This window comes from Gracilinanus agilis, chromosome 5 (genome assembly GCF_016433145.1).
Source record: "Gracilinanus agilis isolate LMUSP501 chromosome 5, AgileGrace, whole genome shotgun sequence".
Taxonomy (NCBI): Eukaryota; Metazoa; Chordata; class Mammalia; order Didelphimorphia; family Didelphidae; genus Gracilinanus; species Gracilinanus agilis.
The window spans coordinates 98700894-98710763 of NC_058134.1; the positions used below are offsets into that span (position 1 = coordinate 98700894).

Consider the following 9870-nt stretch of genomic DNA (forward strand, 5'->3'; position numbering starts at 1 on the left):
TCACTGATAGCAACTTAACAACCATAGTCACTGGTTCTTTAGTATCACTGCACGCAATTCACATACGTTTAGGGACCTGAACTCAAGGATGATAGCCAAGTTCTGATTTCCTATTGATCTACTTCCTGAAAACAATTTGTCCTGCCTTTCACAAAATGAAATACTGCCATTAAAACATGATCAAATTTATAAAAGACAGTTAGTATATGTCACCCTCCCCCAGAAATACAAAGCTTGATGTCACAAGCTGAGATACCTGAACAGGTCAGGACATATTTCCTAAACTCCATTCAACTTTGGTTCTTATCCCCTCAAGATTTAGCATTTATCTTAGAAGAATGTACCTCCTCTTTAGGGGAAGACATATGAACTGAGAGACATAGCACCTCCGGGAGCCCTGAGTGAAGAAATCTGTCACTAAATCAAAATACCACTTTCTGGTTTATTCAGAAATGGTCGCAGAGTATCCTCCAAACCAAATGAATACAAAATGTCAGCCTTGTCGAATATAAAGACTCAAGACAATGTTGCTCTCTCTTCCTTCTTCCTTTTTCTCTTTCTCTTCTTTCTCCTCATCATTCCTCCAAACATCACTACCCACCATCAGAACTTTAGCCTTGGAAGGCTATAGACCATCAAAAAAAGCCTTGATTCCCTTGTATGGAAACCCATTCTCTCCATCTCAGTTAATTTCAAGGCACCAGTTATTTGGAATACTCATGAAAACTTCGTTATCATTTAAAAGTTATTCATCTATGAAAATACTAAAAATAGGAAAACTGATACAAGATGATAGGAAAGGGAAAGTTCACAGGTGTGTGCCTGTGTGTGTGTGTGTGTGTGTGTGTGTGTTTGTGTGTGTAATGGAGGAAAGAGTTGACCTTCTGCTTTACAAACATTTTCTCCTTCCCCACAAGAATATAAAAAGCTGAGAGCCTCCATTGAAAAGCCATCCACACCTCTGCCAACATGAATCCCCTTCTGATCCTGGCTTTTGTTGGAGCAGCTGGTGAGACCTCCAAAACACCTTATATCCCTTTCTACCTATGACCTGTAGAAATTCTTGACTTTTTCTCCATCTATCCTTCTGTCTTCTTCAGTCATTGTTCTTCCCCATTCTCCAAATTGGTCTAATTGTTCTCCTCATCTACCAGTTTTTTCATTACCTTTCCAAACCTGCCTTCATTTACCTCTCTTTGTCCTGAAAATGCACAACTCTAAGATCTTTTTCACTCATCCAGACCTCTCAATTAAGAGACAGAGCTGGAAAATGAGGAAATGAAACTTCTGGGAGAATAAACTAGGAAGGAAGAAATGAGCACCAAGTGGAAAAAGTCAATGGAAACATTAGGGTCAACAACAAGTGAATCCAAAGAACAGTTTGAATAGGAAGGGACAGAAGAAAGGAAAGGAAAAGATCACATTCAAAGCAACAAAATGTGATCTTCTTAAGGGAAGGAAATATTTCATTTTCATCTTTGGGTTCCTCCAGGCCCAACAGTGCCTAGAATAAGAGTAAGTGTTTAATTAGTTGTCATTCATTGATTCCACTACCTGTGAGAATAAGAATGTTCTTCCCTGTTTTTAACCTAGAGAGTTAGATTGTAGGAGACACTGTGTAAAATAATGCAAGATGCAGACTGAGGACAGGCTACAAGAAGCTAATATGACAAGAAGGCAAAAGAATGACCAAGAGGATAAGAGGACTCCATCATATATTTGGGACTTCTTAAAAGAGTTCATAAAAGAACATGGATGAGTGAAGTAGCATCTATTACTAGTCATTCTTATTCTCTTCTATGTCATTCTGGGCCTCCTGTCAGATTGATTGACCATTATTCAAATCTTGAAGAAACCAGGTGAGAGACAGAGACAGAGATGGAGAGAGAGAAAGACTGAAAAAGAAGAAGTGAAAGAAACAAAAAGAGAAATAGAGATAGACAGACAGGGAAACACAGAAAGAAATAGAAATGAGAAAGAGAGACAGAGAAAAAAACAGAAATAGAGACAGAACAACTGACTATGCCTACCATGGTCATAATAACAATGATTTCCAGACTTTATAGAAGAAGATACATTCTAGAAACCACTCTAGCACTCAGGGCTTATACCTCACATTCTGCTAAATTCTTGTCTCCAAATTTTTCCCCCAAGTTGCTTTCTCCACTGACGATGATGATAAGATCGTCGGGGGCTACACCTGTGAGGAGAATGGAGTTCCCTACCAGGTGTCCCTAAATGCCGGCTACCATTTCTGTGGTGGCTCCCTCATCAATGAACAGTGGGTGGTGTCAGCTGCTCATTGCTACAAATCGTAAGTATTTGTGCTATTCACAGGGTGCATTCCAAAGCCAGCTAGTTATGGTACCTCTCAGAGACTTCATGAGGAAAATGGGTGCAATTTGGGTTGAAGAGCAGAAATTCATAGAAGTTACTCATTGTCCACAGAGAAGACAAAAAGGGGCGAAGTTAGTGGTGGAGTGGAAAGAGGATAAACCATAGATTAAAGCTGGTATCATGAAGTTCAATGTGAGTGCTATAGAATAAAGCAAAAGCTCAAAGAGTTGGGAAGGAAGCAAAATCTCCAAATATCTAGGAATAATGATTATTTTTCTCTCCACATCAACTTATCACTAAGGCAAGAAGTAGGTAGGCTTCTGCAACGTGTACACCCTTATATTTCCCCATAGGGCAGATTGCAGTCAGTGTTACTGGATTTGTCCAACTGATCTCCCTCTACACGTACACACACACATACACACACACACACAAGCATACACAATAGCACAACTTATATCATTTATATTACATTTAGAGTGATCCAAGCAGTATCGAATCCTAGATAGAAGGTCTACCCAGTTCTTAGAAGGGAATATTCCTTGTGGCCACAACCTTACTGAAAATAATTGTCCCCATCAGCCGAATCCAGGTGAGACTGGGAGAGCATAACATCGAAGTCAATGAAGGAAATGAACAGTTTATCGATGCACAAAAGATCATCCGTCATCCAAACTACAACAGCAGGACCTTGAATAATGACATCATGCTGATCAAGTTGAAAACCCCAGCTGTCCTCAGTAGTCGGGTGACTGCCATCTCTCTGCCCAAGTCCTGTGCACCTGCAGGCACTGAGTGTCTCATCTCTGGATGGGGCAACACTGGTTGTGAGTAGCTTTGCCCTATTTCATGGATCCCTGTTAAATTTCTCAATATTGTGAATATTTTAAAATCACTGCAATAATATTATTTGCTGTGAGGGTTAGAACACCATCTTATTGCACCTCATAATTTGACCTCATGCTAGTATATTGATTCATCAAACACTTTTAGGTGACTTATATACAAGGCAATGTACTATGTGCTTTGGGAAATACATGGACATGCAAAAACTCCCTGAAGGAAGATTATAGAGTCAAGCAGGGCTAGAGACAGAGGCTGGACTTGTGATTTCATTGCAATATGGAGATTCTCTTGACCACTGTGCAGCAACACCTCTGTAATTTAGCATTCAGGAAGAAATGCTTACAAAACTAAGAGGTTAAGTGTTTTGCCCCATGTCTAATGGGCAGTACGGGTCAGAGACAAGATTTAAATGTCAATCTTCCTGGTTCCATAGCCAGTTCTCTATCCAATATGCATTATTGCCTCCCTCCAATCCAGCTTAAAACAATTATACAAGTAACTATCATGCAGAGAAGAATGAAATATATAAGGAGAAATGTAAGGAATTGTACGAGTTCAGAGGAAGGAGAGTACAGACTATCTTCTCTTTTCTGGATGAAAATTCCCCAAGTCCTTTTCTCCCAACTCTGCTCCTAGGATCTATACTTTATTAGGTATGGGGTGCCTTCTTCTTTACTCTAACAATTGTTTTTACTCTCCTGCAAATCCAATTTTCTTCACAGATGACTACCCAGACCTTCTGCAGTGTTTGAATGCTCCCATTCTGTCTGACGCCAAATGTAAATCCTCCTATCCTGGTCAGATCACAGAAAACATGATCTGTGCTGGCTTCCTAGAGGGTGGCAAGGATTCCTGCCAGGTAAGGTTTTGCTTTTCTGAAAGTTGAAGAAAACAGCTCTTTTACTAAGCCCAATAGGGATCAGGGTTTGGGAGAATCATTAAGATCTTAGAAAAGAAAGAAAAGAGAAGGAATTTCCTTACCTGTTCCTTCTAGAGAGGCCTAACATGAATGAAAGGTAAGATGAATTGGAATAGTCATGAATATCTGGAAGGATTGGGAATGGTAAGTGAAATGTGATGTTGCAGAAAGTCTTCATGTACTGATGACAATAGACGCAGGAATTGGGCTAAATGACTTTTGAAATCTCTTCCAAGTCTTAGTCTAAGACTACATGCTTCAGACTAAGTCCTTTCCTTTCCCTCCCCTCATTTATCCATGTTCTTTATACCCAGGGTGACTCTGGTGGCCCCGTTGTCTGCAATGGAGAACTCCAGGGTGTTGTCTCCTGGGGCATTGGCTGTGCCCAGAAGAATTACCCTGGTGTCTACACCAAAGTTTGCAACTACGTGGACTGGATTGAGAGTACCATTGCTGCCAATTAAATTCCCCTGGCCCCCTTTACTGTCTCTTACTTCAGATTCTGGGTGGAGTCATGATGGAAATAAAATGATGCTACATTAATTGCTTGTGTCTGTGCTTCAATTTGTATTTATTTTTCTTCTAAGAAACTGTGGATATTTTGTACCAATATATGGCAACACAGCAGAGCCTGAAGGCAAACTCACCCCTCCAGAGGTGAGTTCATGTAACTCCTTATATCTAAACAAGAGAATGGTTCTCTCAGAGATAGGAGGAATATTTGCCCCTTTGGTTAAAAAAGCAAAAGCAAACACAGCAGACACATTTTTTCATGTCACTTCTATAGAGGGGTAATTTCAACACCAATTTGTCTTAATTCCTACTTAGGAGTTAGTGGTATTATAACCCTGCTAAGTATCACAGGCAAACTGGGAGACATCCCTAAAGGAATCATATGGAAGTGAAATCTCAAAGGCTCTGGAGGGGCTATCAACACTCACTGTTTCTTTATGAAGCTATTTCACAACTACTTCCCTTCATCTTATCTTTTCATTCCCTACATCATCTCCCTTTTCATTAACCTATCAATCTATTCATTGAATGATTTCTTTAGTGAGTACTACTAGACCCTAGGTTGAAGGATAAAAATCTTAAGTAAGATGTGGTCCTTGTCCCATGGACTTCATAGCATAGTAGGGAGATATATTTACAGAAGCAAATGAAATATAAAATGAGATATGAGAAGTGCATTAAGAGGTGTGGAACAAACTCCAACAATGCCTGAAGGTATATCGCAATGGACAAGACATTGTCTTCTCTCAGTCCTTTAGTTTACTCATTTGTAAAATGGGGCTCATAGTGGTAGTTAATTCACAAGTTTGGTGGTAGGGTGAATGAAATATCATGCCAAGCTTTTTATAAACCATAAAGAATTATATGTGTTAGTGTTATAAAGGCATAAGTGGATAATGTACGCTTGTATTTGAGGGTAGAGGTACCAGTTGAGTCTTCTAGGCAGGGAGGCTATGTCTTCAGTACAGTTTGATTTGGGTGAGCCAGAGGTTGTGTGAGCCTGGCTGAAATGTTTTAGTCAGCCTCCCTGTTGTCTCTAAGCTCCCTTGAGGGGAGGAGTAAGAAGCCCCTCCCCTCCTGATGGAAACTCAAAGCCAACAGGAAGTGAAACTTGGTTTACTTCCTGAGCAAGATGGATGCCTGGTTTAGTCCCTCAGGAAATAAGGGAAAGCTATCTTTCCTTCTTCAGCCTTGGCCCTAGTTGATGCAATATTTACAAAGAAAGTTCTGACCCTATTCCAACTTATCAGACTAACTAAGCTGTCCCTGTGTGTTAGTAAAATTATTGCTAAGGAATCTATTACTAAGGGTTAGTAAGCAAACATTTTCATATTTACATTCTTTTAAAAGAAATGTCAGATGGTTTTTGAGTAGAAGGTGTCTGTACCAAAGTAAGAGGAAACTCTAAGCTAAAGCAGACAAGACCTTCTCTCCTAGGTGTGAATTAGTATTTCACATGTAGTCGTGAAGTCAGAAAAATGTTTTATGTGTTGTCCAGTGTGACCTGAACATGTAATGAAGTGTCACATACTTACTTCTCCAGAATTCTTCTGCCAATTGCATGTACTGTGTGGATGGAATTCTAAAGTGTTGGGTGCAGTGAGAATTCTGTTGGGTGTAAGTTGTGTTCTCCAAGTGCATGGATCCAACGCTGATCAGATGATCTTCTTCGCAGTGTAGTTGTCATGTATACAGGTCACGGTTGTCCTTAGGAGTCCTCGGAGTTGTTGTCCTTGCGATGATCCGCAAAGTCAGCAATGCCTCCCTTGTGTTGTATGATGTTACCACACATGCTTGTCAACTTGAAATGGAACTGATGTTCAGGCGTGTTGACTTGTGTCACGAACAAAGTTGAATGTCCATGAAACGTAACTAATCTTTTCTTCTTTCTTTTTTTCCTTGCAGTTAAATAAAGATGATTACAAGTAATAAAGAGTTCATCATGATGTCCTTTGTGCTTTTACATTTACTCATTGATATCACTGTCTAGGTCTTGGACTGATTGAAAATCAAATGTTGTGTCTTCTTCTGCCCCTGATTCTTCTTCAGTGTCATGATGGTTTATGGATGTTTCTTCTAGGAGATAGTAATTGGTTTGGGGATAATCATTTTGATGTAATATTTGGCTACTCACTGGCTCTTGCTCTGACTCTTGCTCTGATTCTTGCTCTGACTCTTGTTCTGATTCTGGTTCTGACTCTGGCTCGTGGGTGAAATGTTGGAAGGCTATGGTCTTATGTTTAGGCCATGGACTTTCTGTGGTCTTACTACTTGGCTGGCTGGTTGGTGTTAATTGATTAATGTGCTGTATGATGAATGGGTCTTGTTGTTGTTGGGACATATCTTTTGCTGGCTTGACATGAGTGACATGGAACCAAGAATACCTCCCCTTAAGTTTGATTGCACTAGGGGTTGTCAAGATTATTTTGGATGGCCCATGCCATTTAGGTTCTAACACAGACTTCCTGGTAAAGTTTCCGATGTAAACATGATCTCCAGGCTGGAAGTTGTGTAGACTAAAATCAAAGGGAACTCTTTGATGTATCAAAGCCAATTTATGAAGTTGATTTAAACACTGCTTGAGTAACTTAATGTACTCATAGAGCTTGCATTCCATACCCAGATGTGATAGGTTATGGGTGCTTTGAGGTGACTTGCCATGGTAAGGTGGGTGACTGTATAGTATTTCAAAGGGTAACAAGTGAGTAATGCTATTGGGCTGGCATCTAAAATGGAATAGAGCCAATGGTAATGCACCTGGCCATTTCAAATGTGATTCTGCACAGATTTTAGCCACTAGGGTCTTCAGAGATCTATTAACTCTCTCAATCTGTCCATATGATTGGGGACTGTATACAAAATAGAGATGCTGCTTGACTTCTAGGATCTCATAAACTATAGTTAAAATCTTGTTCGTGAAGTGGGAACCACAATCTGAAGCAATCTGTAGTGGAATAGAGAATCTTGGTATCAATTCTCTAAGCAAGACCTTCGCAGCTAACACTGAAATATAGGGTCTGGCTGGGAAAGCCTCTGGCCATTTAGTTAATCTATCCACTATCACTAATGCATACCTATAGCCCTGACACCTTGTCATGGTGATGTAGTCAATTTGTATGCATTCAAACAGTGTAAAGGCTAATGGTTTGCCTCCCAGGCTGTGGACTTTGGTAATAGTCTGGTTGATTTACATAAAAATTCTGCACCTCTGAGAAACTCTCATTGCAACTTCATATATGCTCCTTGCATTCCAATATGTAGTTATAGAATCTGCCAGGCCCAGACTTCCATAATGCTCTTTTTGATGCAATGCATTGGAAAAGGTGAAAAACAGGGATCTAGTTAACATAGGTTTTCCATTTGCCCCCAGCCAAACTCCATTAGCTAAATATGTGCCATGGTGTTTCTTCCAATCCTTCACTTCCTTTGGGGAGTATGCAATTTTGAGATCATCTTCCTCCACCAAAGACAAGTTTAGTATTGAAGCTGGTCCATACCTTGCCCCAAATTTGGCTGTAAGGTCTGCACATCTGTTCTCTCATTCCACTGGCCCTTGTATTTTGGTGTGGGCCCAACAATGAATTACGGACACTTGGTCTGGTAATTGGAGTGCATCCAACAAGTGATTTATTAAGGAACCATATGCTATCTGTTTGCCATTTGATGTTATGAAGCCTCGGTTCTTCCAGAGTTCACCAGAATGATGCACCACTCTGAAAGCATACTGGGAATCGGTGTATATGTTAGCTTTCCAGTTTTCGGCAAGCCTTAGAGAGTGAATCAATCTGACTAATTCTGCCCCTTGAGCACTCATAGTAGGTGGTAATGACGAGTACCAAAGGGTTTCAGATGCTGTCACTACTGCTACACCAGTAAATCTCTAATTGTCTACTAGGTATGATGATCCATCTGTGAACAGTGTCAACTCTGGGTTTTCCATGGGCTTATCGGATAAATCTTCCCTTGTCTTATGTACAATGTTAAGTGCATCCTCACAGATCTGTAGACTTTGTCCTTCCAGGGGTAAATATGGGATCAGAGTTGCAGGATTTAAATTTTTGAACTGGTGAAATGTGACGTTTTCATTAGCCAACAGGATTGCTTGGTATTGTGATAATCTTGGGAAGTGAAAGCTTAGAGTGTAGAGTTTCTCATAGTATATTCCACTTGGTATAGGGAAAATACTTTCATCTCACCCCCTAATACCAAGGAAGATGCTTTCCTCATCATAATGGCTACGACAGCAATAGCTCTCAAACAACTTGGCATTCCACAGATCACTGAATCTAGTTTTGAGCTGTAATAGGCAACTGGTCTAAGGGTATTCCTGAATGACTGTGTAAGAACACTAGAGGCTATCCCTTTATCCTCATGTACATAAAGGAGGAAAGGTTTATTATTGTCTGGTATTCCTAGGGCAGGTGCTGATAGAGTTAGTGATTTGAGTTTCTTTAAAGCATGAATATGGTCTTTAGATAGTTTTAATGGTTCTGGAACTTCCTTCCTGGTTAGCTCTATCAGAGGTTTAGCTTTGAGAGCATAACGTGGAATCTAGTTCCTACAGAAACTCATTACTCCTATAATTGCCCTGAGCTGCCTCTTGGTTCTAGGCAAGCTCAACCTCTGTATGTCTTGTGTTCTCTTTCGGGAAATCTTTCTGGAGCCCTTTTCCAAGATGAATCCTAAATAATCGACTTTTGTTCTCACAATTTGAAGCTTGGATTTGGAAATTTTATGGCCCTTTTTGCCTAGCTCTTTAATCGAGCGCATGCTGTCTCTATAACAGACTTCAGCAGATGGTGACATTAGCAGGATGTCATCAACATAATGTACCATTTTGCTGTCTTGGAAAGTGATTGACTCAAGGTCTCTCTGCAAGATCTGGCAGAAGACTGAAGCTGAATCCGAAAAACTCTGGGGCAAACGGGTCCATTGGATGGATTTGCCCTTCCATGTGAAGGCGAACAGCTTCTGGTTGTCTCTGTTCAGCGGAACAGAGAAATAGGCAGAACTCAGGTCCAGAACAGTAAACCAAGCAGCTTCAGGTCATATAGCTGCTATGGTCTGAGATGGACTAAGTACCACAGCATAGGTCTTTTGTACATGGTCATTAATAGCTCTGAGGTCTTGTACTAAACACCATTGAGTCTTCCCATCAGGAGATATTTTGGCTTTCTTCACAGGCATGATTGGAGTGTTGTATTGTGAGAAACCATATCTTAAAATACCCTGCTGCAGTAAACTCTCTATAACGG

At 40.4% G+C, this 9870-nt stretch overlaps 1 protein-coding gene across 1 annotated transcript; it reads left to right on the forward strand.

Annotated features, from left to right (window-relative positions):
- The first annotated feature begins 969 nt into the window (after positions 1-969).
- Positions 970-4566, forward strand: LOC123248495 (anionic trypsin-like). The gene is made up of 5 exons (XM_044677284.1): positions 970-1009; positions 2155-2314; positions 2920-3164; positions 3906-4042; positions 4417-4566. Exons 1-5 carry the CDS (start codon positions 970-972, stop codon positions 4564-4566), a joined length of 732 nt encoding a protein of 243 aa, XP_044533219.1.
- Positions 4567-9870: the final 5304 nt, after the last annotated feature.

Bases quoted from the DNA above. Each gene is read 5' to 3' on its own strand.
- LOC123248495 (XM_044677284.1), top strand. From the start codon at position 970: ATGAATCCCCTTCTGATCCTGGCTTTTGTTGGAGCAGCTG. The intron at 2,315-2,919 runs GTAAGTATTTGT...TGTCCCCATCAG, and splicing joins GCTGCTCATTGCTACAAATC to CCGAATCCAGGTGAGACTGG. The intron at 4,043-4,416 runs GTAAGGTTTTGC...CTTTATACCCAG, and splicing joins GTGGCAAGGATTCCTGCCAG to GGTGACTCTGGTGGCCCCGT.